Source organism: Carassius gibelio, chromosome B1, assembly GCF_023724105.1.
Source record: "Carassius gibelio isolate Cgi1373 ecotype wild population from Czech Republic chromosome B1, carGib1.2-hapl.c, whole genome shotgun sequence".
Lineage (NCBI taxonomy): Eukaryota > Metazoa > Chordata > Actinopteri > Cypriniformes > Cyprinidae > Carassius > Carassius gibelio.
This window is the reverse complement of record NC_068396.1, coordinates 122,621-138,168: the sequence shown is the minus strand read 5'-3', so window position 1 is coordinate 138,168 and position 15,548 is coordinate 122,621. Positions and strand designations below refer to the sequence as shown.

At 42.4% G+C, this 15,548-nt stretch overlaps 1 protein-coding gene across 2 annotated transcripts; it reads left to right on the top strand.

The window, feature by feature from the left end:
* Nucleotides 1-4,576: 4,576 nt before the first annotated feature.
* On the top strand, nucleotides 4,577-7,806 carry LOC127948479 (uncharacterized). 2 transcript variants are annotated; one of them, XR_008152088.1, is made up of 3 exons: nucleotides 4,577-7,077; nucleotides 7,206-7,385; nucleotides 7,630-7,806. XR_008152088.1 is itself a non-coding variant. In XM_052544934.1 (2 exons), the coding sequence occupies exon 1, from the start codon at nucleotides 4,589-4,591 to the stop codon at nucleotides 7,073-7,075; it is 2,487 nt and encodes an 828-aa protein (XP_052400894.1). In that variant the 5' UTR covers nucleotides 4,577-4,588; the 3' UTR covers nucleotides 7,076-7,077; nucleotides 7,206-7,615. The 2 variants fall into 2 exon arrangements, 1 of the variants encoding a protein (XP_052400894.1); XM_052544934.1 differs by lacking the exon at nucleotides 7,630-7,806 and having other exon boundaries at nucleotides 7,206-7,615.
* The last annotated feature ends 7,742 nt before the right edge of the window (nucleotides 7,807-15,548 follow it).

Genomic DNA, 15,548 nt, shown 5'->3' with positions numbered 1-15,548 from the left:
CATCACTGGACTGAGATTTAAAATGTCAAAGAACAAAAACACATGAACATAAATCATTTATAGCCTCATTCAAGAAAAGAAAATAGCTATTTATTGCACTGTCAGTATTTTTAACCAAAATGTTTGTCTTATAAAGACATTCATACAAATCTGTTAAATCACACGTTTCATTACACAGCTGAGTTTTATACTGTTATTTTGATCTTTATTACTTTGTATGGAGTAGTGATGTGTGTTTCTCCTCCATCACTCAAATATAACAAATCCTGAGATCACCCAAACTGAGAGATATTATTCAAACTTGGTGTAAATCATGTCAGATAGTACTTGCACCTCAATGTATTGCAGTGCTCTACAAAACAGTACATAATAACATTAATGCCTTTATTTTGTGTCAAGATGCACACCAGTAATGTTTTTTGTCTAAGGCACATTTGTAAAAATTGCTTAAATGTCTTAATTGAACTATGATCTAATCCTGGCTTAGTCTAAGCCCCGTCTGTGAAACCGGGCCATAATGTTTTACTTTCTGTATCTCTATATCTTGATTGACAGTGGTCTCATCAAATCAGCACTGAGTATTCCATTCACAAAAAATACCTAATTTTAACATTTTGTGTTACCAGACTTTTTTGTGTGAAATTGTTTTTCACTTCACAAAAATTAAGTGTGTCATATATAATTGTACTAAAATGGCGGCCAGTTATTTAATGTTCATACAGTTCTAATATATGTGTAATGTTTGATCGCTGTTGTTATTTAGTCAGGCGTCAGTCACACACCTATTGTTAGGACCCCAATGTCTAAAGGACCCGGATGCTGACGCAGCTTCACAGCAGATATGATCGCTATCATTATAACTAGCGTGTGACGATTCTAACGGTGATGATAATGCCAGTTCTCCCGCAATATTGAGTTATCGCATGTGTGCGTGCATCAAAGAGTAAGTTTGTTTCTTCATTATACTGTGTTTATATTTGATTGTTACATTAGTCTTTCAAGACGTGTTTACCTCGTCTGTCAAGCACATGTGCCTGTCAGCTAATCTCTAGCCAATCTTATCAGACGATCGCTGTTAGACGCACTTTCAGTGTTAATGTCATAGCAAATACGGATATTATTCATTTGCATATTGATGTTTATCAGTGTGTATATTTACATTTTATTGTTGTTGTTTCCCTTTCTAGAACCACACTTAATTAAATATTGTTCCAGTTTGCAATGAGTGGTCTTTGAGTGGTGTGTGCATCTAGCTCCTTCTAAACGGACATCATCTAATTTAATTGTTCTGATCGGACAAGTTTCAGTGGTTTCCATCGTTTATTAATTAGCACCTAAGAGCAGAACAATATTTTACATGGTCCTTCGAGCCGGATTAGGCAACTTCTGAATTAATATAATGTCCATACATAGTGAGGAGATTAGTGATGCTACTGTTCGCTCTCGACGCCGAACGCAGATGCCAAAGTACCTTGATGACTATGAGGTGGATTATGTGCCAGAGCAGCCATCAGCACACAAACCCTCAGACCACTCCAACGTGGGAGAACAGCCAATAGGGGCGACAGGAGGTCCATTACCGCTTCATAACCCCCTGGTTGCTGGCACTGATCACTTTCCTGCCTATGAGGGGAATTCACATTTCTCACCTGAAGCACTGGAGATGCGCCTTAAGGAACTGGAGAAAGAGAACCGTCAACTTAGACGTGACCTCAGTGAACACTCAGCAGCTCACACTTCAAGATCATTGTCTCCATCTCAACCATTTCATTCATCCAGACATTTGACGTGCAATATGGAGAATCGAATATCTACCTCACCATCACACCACAGAGTAACGTCAACAAGAGATCAAAGCGATCCACGTTATGAAGGAGAAAGGTCAGTGAAACACAGTGAGGATAAGTTGCACTCAGAACGTCAATGTGATAGAATAGATGAGATCATTCATGAGCTTCAGAGGATGAAAGCGTGTTCCAAGCAATCTAGAACAATCTCGCCATCACCTGAGCGTGCAGTAACACCCCAGAGAGCAGATCATGCGGATGAAAGCTATCATCCCTCGAGACATCAATCCTCACACTATTACAGCCCTACCTCCAGGCAGTAGAGACCATTTTTGCCTTATCATTCTTCATTTCCAATCAGTCAAGAGAACACTTATCGTGGTCCAACCCCTACCATTCCTAACTTCACCAAAGAGGATCCACGTGAGTTTGCCAGGTTAAAGGTAGCTCTTGACAATCTCCTGCCTGCTGATGCCAAAGAGCACTTTAAGTTCCAAATATTGATGGACCACTTGAAGTTTGAGGAAGCATTGCTCATTGCTGACTCCTACAGTAACAGCAGGTACCCTTATACTCATACCATGCAGGCACTAACCGAACTCTATGGGCAACCCCATCAACTCGCACTTCAACGCATTGCTGTTATGATGGATGGGCCCAGCATAAGAAGTGGTGACACCAGAGCATTCAGGCTTTTTGCACTAAAGGTGCGAGCCCTCGTTGGAATGTTGGATCAGTTAGGAGATCCTGGACGTACAGAACTGGCTTGTGGGTCGCACGTCTCCCGCCTCCTAGCTAAACTACCTCACGATCTCAGAGCAAACTTTAAGAGGTATGTCAATCCACTCAAGACACCTATCCCTACCTTGCTTGAATTTGCAGAATGGCTGGAGTATGAGGTGAGGGTACAAGAGGACGGTACCCAGTTCGGTATTGACCCTGGTAGAGAGAGACCGAGCTTCCGCAAAGACCAGCAAAGAGTGCCTAAAGTAGCACACAAATCTACTGCCATCTTCCATGGAAGTGAGCAAAGTCCAGTTTCCAAGGTTGAAGAGGTTCGTCGGAATACAGTTTCAGAGGTGAGATCACTAGAGAAACCAAAGAAATACTGCCCCTTCTGTAATACAACTCAGCACTATCTCAATCAGTGTTCAAACTTCAAGCTGCTGACCAAAGAGCAGATTGTTACCTGGATCAGATCCAATCAGAGATGTTGGAAATGTGGGTGCGAACACCAAGCAGGTCAGTGTACTCTTAAAGCGAAGTGCAAGAAGTGTCAAAGGAGACATCTAGAAATTCTGCATGAGGCCAACAATGAAATGAGTGCTAATGCCACCAAAGAAACGGGAGTGATCACCCAGTCTACCAGCAACACGATAGAAACTCTGTATGTTGATAGACCTACTGGCAGCAGTAAAGTATTACTGAAATTGTGCAGAGTCCTCATACGCAACGGAGACTTTTCACTAGATACATACGCACTACCAGATGATGGTTCAGAGCGCACAATACTTCTCCATGAAGCAGCTCAGCTACTCAACCTCAATGGTAAACCCGAAGACCTGTCTCTTCGCACAGTGCGCCAAGACATCCGCATTATTCATGGCTTCACAGTATCATTCTCAGTGAGTCCAGCTACACAACCAGATCGCAACTTCACAATAAGAAGAGCTTTCACCGCGGAGGAGCTTGGATTAGCCCCTCATTCCTACCCAATTGAAATGCTCCAGAATAAATATCGCCATCTCAGAGGCCTACCTCTTCAGTCAATTGACCATGCAAGGCCATTACTGCTCATTGGGTCAGATTACCCACAACTGATCACCCCTATTGAGCCAGTTCATTTGGGACCCCCCGGAGGTCCAGCGGCTGTGAAAACTAATTTGGGATGGACACTCCAAGGTCCATCAAAGTTCCTTGAACACGTCCCACATACACAACAGTGCTTGTTCACATCTGTAAGCCTTACGCCTAATGATCTATACAGTCAAGTGGAGCGGTTGTGGCAGATGGATATCTTGCCCTACCAAAATGAACGACTTGTGACGAGGTCAAAGCAAGATGCAGAAGCTGTGCGTATTCTGGAGGAGAAAACCATCAGGGTTGAAGTTGAAGATGTGCAAAGATACGCTACCCCCCTCCTCTGGAAAGTCAGTCCTCCACCTCTAGCTTCCCCAAAGGAAGCGGTAATGCCTCATTTGAGAAGGACTGAAAATCAGCTGGCACAGAGCTTAGAGAAATCCCAAGCATACACATCTGAGATGAACAGGCTGCTAGAATCAGGCTATGTGAGAAAAATTCCCAAATCCACAGCTGTACAGACTCCAGGGTGGTACATTCCACATCACATGGTCCACCACAACGGAAAGAACAGGATGGTATTCAATTGTTCTTTCAACTTCCAAGGGCTGAACTTGAATGAATATCTCCTTCCTGGGCCAACTCTGGGTGCTACCTTGCTGGGAGTACTTCTCCGTTTCAGAGAGTATGCAGTAGCCATTAGCAGTGACATAAAGGGGATGTTTCATCAAGTGCGTCTCCTACCCGAAGACCAACCATTCTTGCGATTCCTTTGGTGAGACCTGAAACCAACCAATGCACCTGATGTCTATCAGTGGTCAGTGTTACCCTTTGGCACCACGTGCAGCCCCTGCTGTGCAACCTTTGCTCTTCGGAAACATGTTGCCGATCACAGCCAACCAGATAATGAGGTACGAGTAGCAGTAGATCGTTGTTTCTATGTGGACAACTGGTTGCAAAGTGTCCCCTCTCTTGAGATTGCCAGACAATTAGTGGATGACATGCGACATCTGCTGACCAAGGGTGGATTTGAACTGCGTCAATGGGCTAGTAACACTCCCCAACTGCTGCAACACCTGCCGCAGCAAATCAGGTCAGAGAAACATGAGCTTTGGTTTAGTTCAGACAGAGCCGACCCCCAGGAGCGCACACTAGGACTTAGGTGGCAGTGCAGATCCGACACCCTTGGTTATAAACATGGCCATGTTGTAAAAACTGAGCCCACTATGCGACACATATATAGCATCCTTTCCAGTCAGTATGATCCACTTGGATTCATCACCCCATTTACCACTAGAGCTAAGATCATAGTCCAGAGGCTCTGGGACAAAAAAAGAGAATGGGATGACCCTGACCTGCCCACTGACCTCAAAAATGCATGGCTCACATGGGAAGATGAGCTTCCACAACTTTCCTGTGTCACACTGCCCAGATGCTACACTACAAAGGTAGATCCATTGACCAGCTCAAGAACTGTGCACACCTTCTGTGATGCCTCAGAGCGAGCGTATGGAGCTGTAGCCTATCTCCGCACGGAAGATAGCAAAGGACAGATAGAGGTGTCATTCTTGGCAGCTAGATCGCGAGTAGCTCCAAAGAAGCAGCAAACAATTCCCCGACTTGAGCTATGCGCTGCTTTAACTGGAGCACAATTGGCAGCAGTTCTGAAAAGAGAGCTCACACTGGACATCAGCAGTTTCAGATACTGGACTGATTCTACAACCGTTCTCAACTGGCTTCAATCAGACTCATGCCATTTTAAAGTGTTTGTAGGAACGAGAGTTGCGGAGATTCAAGAGCTAACTGATTCACATTTATGGTCCTATGTGCCCTCACAAGACAACCCTGCTGATGATATTACTCGTGGCCTGTCACTGGCTCAGCTAGCTGAACCTACCCGCTGGAAGAATGGCCCAGAATTTTTGCAAAAACTTCTATCGTCTTGGCCCAAAATGCCCAATCTGGAGCCAGCCGACACTTCAAAGGAACTGCGTAAACCAGTATCCTTCCATCTAATAGCTCAGGGTGACCAGCATTCAGTCATTGCATCTCAATTTGACAACTTTCAAGAGCTTGTAAATGCAACTGCCAGATCCCTTCACGGGGCGGCCAGTTCCACAGACACTGTCACTGCTGACACGTATAAGAAAGCCGAGCTCCGAATTATTCAACAGTCTCAAATGGAGAGTTTTCCTGATGAATATGCTCAGCTTCAAGCAGGGAAGGCCATCTCCTCAAACAGTCGTCTAAAGACATTAGCTGCCGAATTTGATTCTGACACACAACTGATTAGAGTTGGTGGACGACTCCGAAGATGTCACCTACTGAGTCCTGACATTCTTCACCAAATTGTCCTAGACCCAGTCCATCCAGTGACTAAACTACTAATTCAGCAGTACGATGCACAGCTCCATCACCCTGGTACTGAAAGAGTCTTTGCTGAAATCAGAAGACGCTTCTGGATCTTGAGAGGTCGTCAAGCAGTAAGATCTATTCAACATCACTGTACTGAGTGTCAAAGGTGGCGTGGCAAGCCCAATATACCTAAAATGGCTGACTTGCCTCCTTCCAGTTTAAGACTCTTCCAACCAGCCTTTTACTCTACAGGCATGGACTGTTTTGGCCCATTTATCATCAAAATTGGGCGCCGGAACGAGAAACGCTGGGGTATAATTTATAAATGTTTGACCACAAGGGCAGTGTACATCGACCTTCTCTCTCAAGCTGACACAGACTCCTTCCTCATGTCTCTACGTCGATTCATCGCCCGTAGGGGAAAACCTCATGAGTTGTGCTCTGATCAAGGTACTAATTTCAAGGGTGGAGATCGTGAGCTTAAGGAGGCCTTCAACAATATTCACCCTCAGTTACAAAGAGAACTTGCCAAGCAACAGATTGACTTCCATTACAATCCACCAAACTCCCCACATTTCGGAGGATCCTGGGAAAGAGAAATCAGATCTCTTAAGGCTGCACTGTACACAACCATTGGTGTGCAAACTGTCACAGAGGAAGTGCTCAGGACTGTCCTTGTTGAAATTGAAGGAATTCTAAATTCAAAGCCATTGGGATACGTATCCTCAGATGTAGCTGATCCTGATCCAATAACCCCTAATTCTCTCTTAATGGGCAGACGAGACTCTGCCTTGCCTCAGGTAATTTACCCTGCATCTGAACTGCTCAGTCGCAAGCGCTGGAGACACAGCCAGATATTGGCAGACCAGTTCTGGAGCAGTTATATGCGTAACTACCTGCCCGGACTCCAGTCTCGCCAGAAATGGCAACAAGAGAAAGACAACTTGACAGTAGGGACAGTGGTTATGGTTGCTGATCCACAATTCCCCAGGGCACTCTGGCCTGTTGGAACTGTGAAATCTGTCCAGGTCGGAGCTGATAATAAAGTTAGAGCTGCAGAAATCCAGATCAAAGACAGAACCTACATCAGACCTGTTGTCAGACTTATTAAGCTCCCTTCACTTCCAGAATGACTGTGAGTACTGGCCCAAGACGCAAATCTGCAAGCACATTTGGGGGCGGCTGTACTAAAATGGCGGCCAGTTATTTAATGTTCATACAGTTCTAATATATGTGTAATGTTTGATCGCTGTTGTTATTTAGTCAGGCGTCAGTCACACACCTATTGTTAGGACCCCGATGTCTAAAGGACCCGGATGCTGACGCAGCTTCACAGCAGATATGATCGCTATCATTATAACTAGCGTGTGACGATTCTAACGGTGATGATAATGCCAGTTCTCCCGCAATATTGAGTTATCGCATGTGTGCGTGCATCAAAGAGTAAGTTTGTTTCTTCATTATACTGTGTTTATATTTGATTGTTACATTAGTCTTTCAAGACGTGTTTACCTCGTCTGTCAAGCACATGTGCCTGTCAGCTAATCTCTAGCCAATCTTATCAGACGATCGCTGTTAGACGCACTTTCAGTGTTAATGTCATAGCAAATACGGATATTATTCATTTGCATATTGATGTTTATCAGTGTGTATATTTACATTTTATTGTTGTTGTTTCCCTTTCTAGAACCACACTTAATTAAATATTGTTCCAGTTTGCAATGAGTGGTCTTTGAGTGGTGTGTGCATCTAGCTCCTTCTAAACGGACATCATCTAATTTAATTGTTCTGATCGGACAAGTTTCAGTGGTTTCCATCGTTTATTAATTAGCACCTAAGAGCAGAACAATATTTTACAATAATCTTACCACAGTTTCTCCAGTTTACAATGAGGATTTTGTAGTACACCAAAGAGCAGATTCACTGATTTTCCTATTTTATTCCAAGACAGATCCAGTTCTCTCAGGTGTGAAGGGTTTGATCTCAGAGCTGAAGCCAGAGCAGCACAACCTTCATCTGTGATGCTACAATAACTCAACCTGTACAGAACAGTGACACACTCATCACTCTAAATAATATCACTTTGTTGCACAATGTTAGTGGTTTAAAGGGGTCATGAACTAAGAAACCAAAATTCCCTCAATCTTTTGACATAAAAGGACATTGTACTATAAAAAGTAAGGATGCACCAATACCACTTTTTCCAGTACTCGCCCGATTCCAATACTTTATTTATTTTTTTTTTTCTACTTGCCGATAAGGAGAAGCAATACCGTTATTTTATTGCATTTGCAAGTTTTTCAAATATTGGGTACAGAAGCAAAAAGAGTATGTATAAGGTTAGTTGGTTAACTTCATTTATCAAATACAGTCTAACCAAAATTTATTCAGACACCTCCAACATTTCTCACATTATCATTATTCACCATAGTTTAGAACTGTGGTTCCCAACCTTTTTCAACTCGTGGCCCACACAACCAAACACATGTTTGCACGGCCCACTTCAAAAAAATTAACTGACCTGACTATTGTTGGGTTAATAACTTAGTACTTAGAAGCTAGATTGTTAACTGTCTTTATTGAATGAACTGGCAATGAACAAAAAATAACTCAGGCTGGCACCTTTCAGTAAAACGGGAAAACCAGATCCAGGCAGTGCTCGGCGGCAGGTAGACAGTCAGCGGAGCAAGCAGTCAGGAGGGAACATGCAGAGCAGTGTTGAGACGAGCAGTCAAAATTGGCAGAGAACGGGAGCACTGGACAAAGCAAGACTAGAGTCAGACTCTTACAAATATTAACAAAATTATAATTTCTTTTAATAGTAATTGGCGGCCCACCTGCAATAATATCAAAACCCACTAAGAGGTTGTGGCCCACAGGTTGAAAACCATTGGTTAAGAAAATGTCAATAAAAATGACAAGAACTCAAAGTTAAACTACGTCAGAACAAATTTAGCTTGATAATGTTAGATAACTTTGATAGAAAGTTATGTAATGGATTACAATAAACCAAAAATTATTCAGACAGCTGTTAGTATGACAGTATTTACACAACTATTAATACTTAGTTGGGCAACACTTAGCCTTAATGACAGTCTGTAGTCTCCTAGGCATGCTGCTGTAGGAAACTTTTTCCTCATCGAAGCAAAGACCAGGAGACGTTGGGATATATTTTACACAGAAGTTACTCTTTATTGAAGACTGTTTAACTTGCGACCCTGCCTAATTATCAGGAAGGGCATAAAGACAAAGTGTTAATGTCTTGGACAACTGGGCTGCCTGACTTGATCTTATTTATAAATTATTAGTTAATGATGAACTAATCATTAACAAAACATGATTATACTTTCAGAAATTATTAATAAGTAATAAGTTAACATTTTAGTTATGTTTTATTAATTCAGTTATAAGTCACTTATAAGTTATTAGTTAATGATGAACAAACTGTCTTCTCTGATCCATGAGAGAAATGCAGCCTGGGCTTTAGCAAAGAACACAAACCTCCAATCTGACTGGACTAATTTTAGGTATCTTAAGAACAAGCAGAGATGTATAAAGTACTAGAGAACCATACTTGAGTAAAAGTACAAGTGCTCTATCAAAAAAGTGACTTGAGTAGAAGTAGAAGTGCTCTTTAAGCACCACACTTAAGTAGAAGTACTAAAGTATTCAACATTTTTTGTACTTAAGTATTGCAAGTAGTCTATTTTAAAATTTACTACTCAAGTACTGAAAGTAAAAGTAGAAGTATTGTGTTATGTAGCTATTAAAGAAAGTAGTCAAAAGTTTGAACATATTGTTTTTACTACTATACAAATTCCTTTGACTGTAACTTCTTGTAAACAAAAAACGGTTACTAGGGTTACTTAGCCCAATTTGCAAAATTATGTCATTAATAACTTACCCTCATGTTGTTTCAAACCCCTAAGACCTCAGAGGGTCATTTAGAATTTTTTGAAGCATCGAAAATACATTTTGGTCCAAAAATAGCAAAAACTATGACTTTAATCAGCATTGTCTTCTCTTCCGTGTCTGTTGTAAGACAGTTAAAAACAAAGCAGTTTGTGATATCTGGTTCGCGAACGAATCATTCAATGTACCCGCATCTTTTTGAAACAGTCCACCAAATCGAACTGAATCGTTTTAAACAGTTCGCGTCTCCAATACGCATTAATCCACAGATGAATTAAGCTGTTAACTTGTTTAATGTGTCTGACACTCCCTCTGAGTTAAAACAAACCAATATCCCGGAGTAATTCATTGACTCAAACAGTACACTGACTGAACTGATGTGAAGAGAGAACTGAAGATGAACACCGAGCCGAGCCAGATAATGACTCGTTCACGAGTCAAGAACCGTTTCTGTCAGACGCATCCGATTCGTGAACAGAGGAGCTGATGATACTGCGCATGTGTGATTTAGCGTGAAGCAAACCGACACACAGAGCGTCTGGAACCGAACTGATTCTTTTGGTGATTGATTCTGAACTGATTCTGTGTTAATGTTATGAGCCCATTTGCAGTTAACGCCAATGACGCCATTGCATCGAGTGCAAAAGAATCGGTGAACTGTTTTCTTCAACTGGTTTACTGAATCGAACTGTCAGAAAGAACTAACGTTACTGGTCATCCGAAAAATGATGCAACCGGTTCTTGACTCGTGAACGAGTCATTATCTGGCTCGGCTCGCTGTTCATCTCTCTCTTCACAGCAGTTCAGTCAGCACGCGCAGTCTCGCTTGATTCGCTTAATGATGTGCCAGCTTCATCAAACCTGCCATCTACAGTTCTGGCAGTGGTTTGTAATGAAATGATTCGTAACATTATTATAATTGTAACGAGTAACGATGCAGCACATAAAAAAATATCGGAGTAAAAGTATTAAACTCAGCGAAAATATGTACCGAAGTAAAAGTGGAAGTAGGAGAAAAAAATAATACTCTAGTAAAGTACAGATACCGCCTTTTAGTACTTAAGTACAGTAGTGAAGTAGTTCTACTTCGTTACTATACATCTCTGGGAACAAGTGTACTTACTTTGTAAGAAAGTGCAAATCTGACTATTACCTCAAATCAATGTCCTCAAACCTAAATAATACATCTAAATTTTGGAAGACAATAACATCTCGGAAACTACCTTCCAGTGACTCTGCTCTCCCCAAGTATATAGTTAAAGACACTGAACAGATCTCAAACAAGAATGATATTGGTAATGCTTTCGATGACCATTTCATCAAGGCAGGTGACATTTTTAAAGAAACATACCCAGAAGAGGTTTCACATAGCCATGTGTCCTCACCCCTCCAACACAATTCTCCTGCTTCTCTGGTCAGTGAGGGATTTGATTTTGAATTCATTCCCTCATCTGCAGTGCTTAAGGCTCTTAAGGAAATTGATACTAGGAAATCAGCTGGTCCTGATGGCCTAGATCCTGGTTTACTGAAATTATCAGCACATATCATAGTGGAACCTATTAAATACATTTTTAACCTGTCTTTGTCTTCAAATAACTTACCAGATGTTTGGAAATCTGCCCATGTGCTCCCCCTGCTGAAAGGGGGGACCCCTCCATTCTCGATAATTACTGCCCAATATCTAAATTGTCTGTGCTTGCAAAGGTCCTAGAGTCTTTAGTAAATACCCAACTTAAGGGCTTCCTGCAAAATCATCACATACTCTGCCCGGAACAGTCAGGCTTTAGGGCCAAGCATAGCACCATTACTGCAGCTACCAAGGTGCTTAATGACATCATCTGTGACCTTGACCATAAGATGAGCTGTGCTGCCCTGTTTATTGAATTGTCAAAGGCCTTTGACACAGTAGATCATTGTATCCTCTTTAAGAGGCTCCGGGGCATTGGCTTGGGCACTAAGGCAGTAGACTGGTTCATAAACTACCTTGAGAACAGAACACAGACTGTAGTTGTCGATGGGCATAGTTCTGCCCCACTGGGGGTCCGTCGAGTTGTCCCTCAAGGGTCTATCCTGGGTCCGCTCTTATTCACCATTTACATTAACACCATTGCCTCTGTAGCAGATAAATGCAAAATACATCTCTATGCAGACGATACAGTACTATATTGTTCCGCCCCCACTTTAGCTCAAGCTTATCAATCACTACAACAGTCTTTTAATTTATTACAGACCACCTTCATTGAACTTATTAAACGCTGGTAAAACTAAAGTGATGCAGTTCTCAAAGTCTTGCACTCTACCCGCATCAACAGCTCTAGCCATTTCCACACTAGATGGGAAGTGTGTGGAAAATGTTTCATCTTATAAATATCTTGGTCTGTGGATTGATGAAAAGCTAACCTTCAAGGTTCATATTGATTTCTCAATAAAATTATTGAGAAAACTGAGAGTGAAGCTCGGTTTTTACTTTAGGAATAAATCCTGTTTTACTATCCAAGCTAGGAAGAAATTGATAAGTGCCACTTTCCTACCAGTCTTGGACTATGGGGATGTTATTTATATGCATGCTGCCTCTACCACGCTGCACACACTTGACTCAGTCTACCATGGTGCATTACATTTCATTACTAATGCCAAGTCACATACTCATCACTGTTGTCTTTGGAAACTGGTTTTAGCTCTTTAGGTCTGCGTAGATGGTTCCACTGGCACATTTTTATTTTTAAAGCAATAAATGGTAATTTACCCAGCTATTTTACTAGTTTGTTGACCAGGAATCATCACCTTTATAATCTTCGCTCCGCTAATATTCTGGCTCTAAATATCCCACATGTAACAACAGAATTTGGCAAGACTGCTTTTAGTTATGCTGCTCCTTGGTGTTGGAATTTACTTCAAAAAAGTTTCGAAGCTTTCTGTTCTTATCCCACTTAAAAATTTTAAACAATTACTTAAAAAAATCGAAATTTGAACAATGCACATGCTTTCAATAAGCCTTTTGTTATTTTAAATTGTTTTACATGTACTGTAAATCAGTTTTGATTGCTGTGTTTGTTTTTGTGATTCTGTGTAACTTGTGTACTGTTGCTCCAGGGCTCCCTTGTAAGAGATTTGACTCAATGGGACATCACCTGGTAGAATAAAGGGAAAAAAAGTTGAAATCATGAAATAAATCAAACTGATCATTAGTAGATGGTTTATAAGTTATTAGTTGATACATTATTTATCACTCTGCAAATGATTTGTAACATTTACAAGTGATGGATAGTTTTCACTTTAGATTAAGGGATGCAGAAAGTGTTATTAATGACTTGTGTACATATACAAATAATTTGTAATAGGTAAGAAAGATCTATAAATGATATGTAACACATTTACATGTGGTGAATAGTTTACACTTTAGATTAGGGGATGCAGAAAGCTTTGTAAATTATTTGTTCATGCATTTACACATCATTTATAACAGGTGTTGAACACTTTGTAGTCTGTACTACTGTCTTCTCTGACACACATGGAGTCTTTAACTCTGTGCACCTGATGTGAGCTTCAGTGGAAGGTAAAAGCGGTTGAGAGGTTCACTTCATCAGTCCATCCATCTTCTTCCGCTTATCCAAGGCTGGGTCATGGGGGCAGCAGTCTAAGCAGAGACATCAAGACTTCTCTCTCCCTAGACACTTCCTCTAGCTCTTCCGGGGGGATACCGAGCCATTCCCAGGCCAGCCGAGAGACATAGTCCCTCCAGTGTGTCCTAGGTCTTCCCCGGGGCCTCCCCTCGGTGTGACGTGCCCAGAACACTTTCCCAGGAAGGCGTCCAGGAGGCATCTGGAATAGATGCCCAAGCCACCTCAGCTGGCTTCTCTCGATGTGGAGGAGCAGTGGCTCTACTCTGAGCTCCTCCCGAGTGGCAGCACACTCGGCTGCAAACCATCCCAGTGCATTCTGAAGGTCCTGGCGCGATAAAGCCAACATGACAACATAATCTGCAAAAAGCAGAGACGAAATCACATGGTCCCCAAACCGGACACCTTCCGAACCCTGGCTGTGCCTAGAAATCCTGTCCATAAAAACAATGAACAGGACCGGTGATAAAGGACAGCCCTGCTGGAGTGCAACATGTACCGGGAACAAGTCTGACTTACAGCCGGCAATGCAAACCAAGCTCCTGCTCCGGTCATACAGGGACCGGGCAGCCCTTAACAGAAGGTCCCGTACCCCATACTCCTGGAGCTACCCCCACAGGAGGCTGCAAGGGACACGGTCGAACGCCTTGTTCAGATCCACAAAACACATGTGGACTAGTTGGGCAAACTCCCATGAACCCTCCAACACCCTGGTGAGGGTATAAAGCTGGTCCAGTGTTCCACGACTGGGACGAAAACTGCATTGTTCCTCCTGAAACCAAGGATCGACTATCGGCCGAATTCTCCTCTCCAGTACCCTGGCATAGACTTTCCCAGGAAGGCTGAGGAGTGTGATTCCTCTGTAGTTGGAACACACCCTCCAGTCCCCTTTCTTGAAAACAGGGACCACCACCCTGGTCTGCCATTCTCAGAGGCACTGTCCCCGACCACCACACGTTGCTGCAGAGACGTGTCAGCCAAGACAGCCCCACAACATCCAGGGACTTGAGGTACTCAGGGCGGATCTCATCCACCCCTGGTGTCTTGCCACCAAGAAGCTTATTAACTACCTCGGTGACTTCAGCTTGGGTGATGGACAAGTCCATCTCTGACCCATCAGCCCCTGCTTCCTCCACGGGAAGGCATGTCGGTATTCCTTCCACCGTCCAACGATATCCCAAGTTGAGGTCAACAGTTGACCACCTCCACTGTAAACAGTGTAGGCAGGGCACTGCTTCCCCTTCCGGAGGGGCCGTATGGTTTGCCAGAATATCTTCACAGCCAACCGATAATCATTCCTGCATGTCCTCACCAAACACAAGACCTTGGTTCATCTTCGGAACACAAATTAAGATATTTTTGATGGAATCTGAGAGTTTTCTGACCTTACGACAGCAATACAACTGAAATGTTCCCAAGTCCAGAAACGTAGCAAGGAGATCTGGAAAAATAATCCATGTGACATCAGTGGTTCATCTTATATCATACGAAGCTACGAGAATACATTGTGCGGCAAAAAAATAAATAAATAAAATTCAACAATTTGTCTCCTCTGCATCACCCTTGTGCCATTTTTGAATAACCTACAACTTTTGGAGAATATCAGCTAGAACGTATGCTATTCCGGTTCAGTTGTGTCACACCGATACACTATTTTGTTCAGATCAAATCACAACAACAGGAAACGGATCCTTTGCTGAACAGTTGCTTTGACACAATCTGAGTCTGCTATTGTTCTTCCTTCTTTCCCTATTTTTTTTAATTCCTGTGACACCTAAAGAACAGTGAAGTTTATGACTAGTGGATGGGGAAGGCCTATGAGGGAGTCTTCACCGCAGGTTTGGCCCCAGTTGCATTCCCCAAGCCTGTTGCATTAATTTATTCCCTGGGCTCCTTGCTGGTCTGAGTTTCCTATGACAAAAATGGGGTTGTGTAAAAAGTCGAATTCAATTTTCATGCGCATCTCATTAGTAAAGGTGTAACTGATATTAAAAGTACATTTCCAGCACATGCGTTCAGATCAGGGTTGCCAGGTTTTCAAAACAAATCCTGCCCACTTGCTTTTCAATCATGT

What these genes read in the sequence shown, in the direction of transcription:
- LOC127948479 (XM_052544934.1), top strand. Translation starts at nt 4,589, where the DNA reads ATGCGACATCTGCTGACCAAGGGTGGATTTGAACTGCGTCAATGGGCT.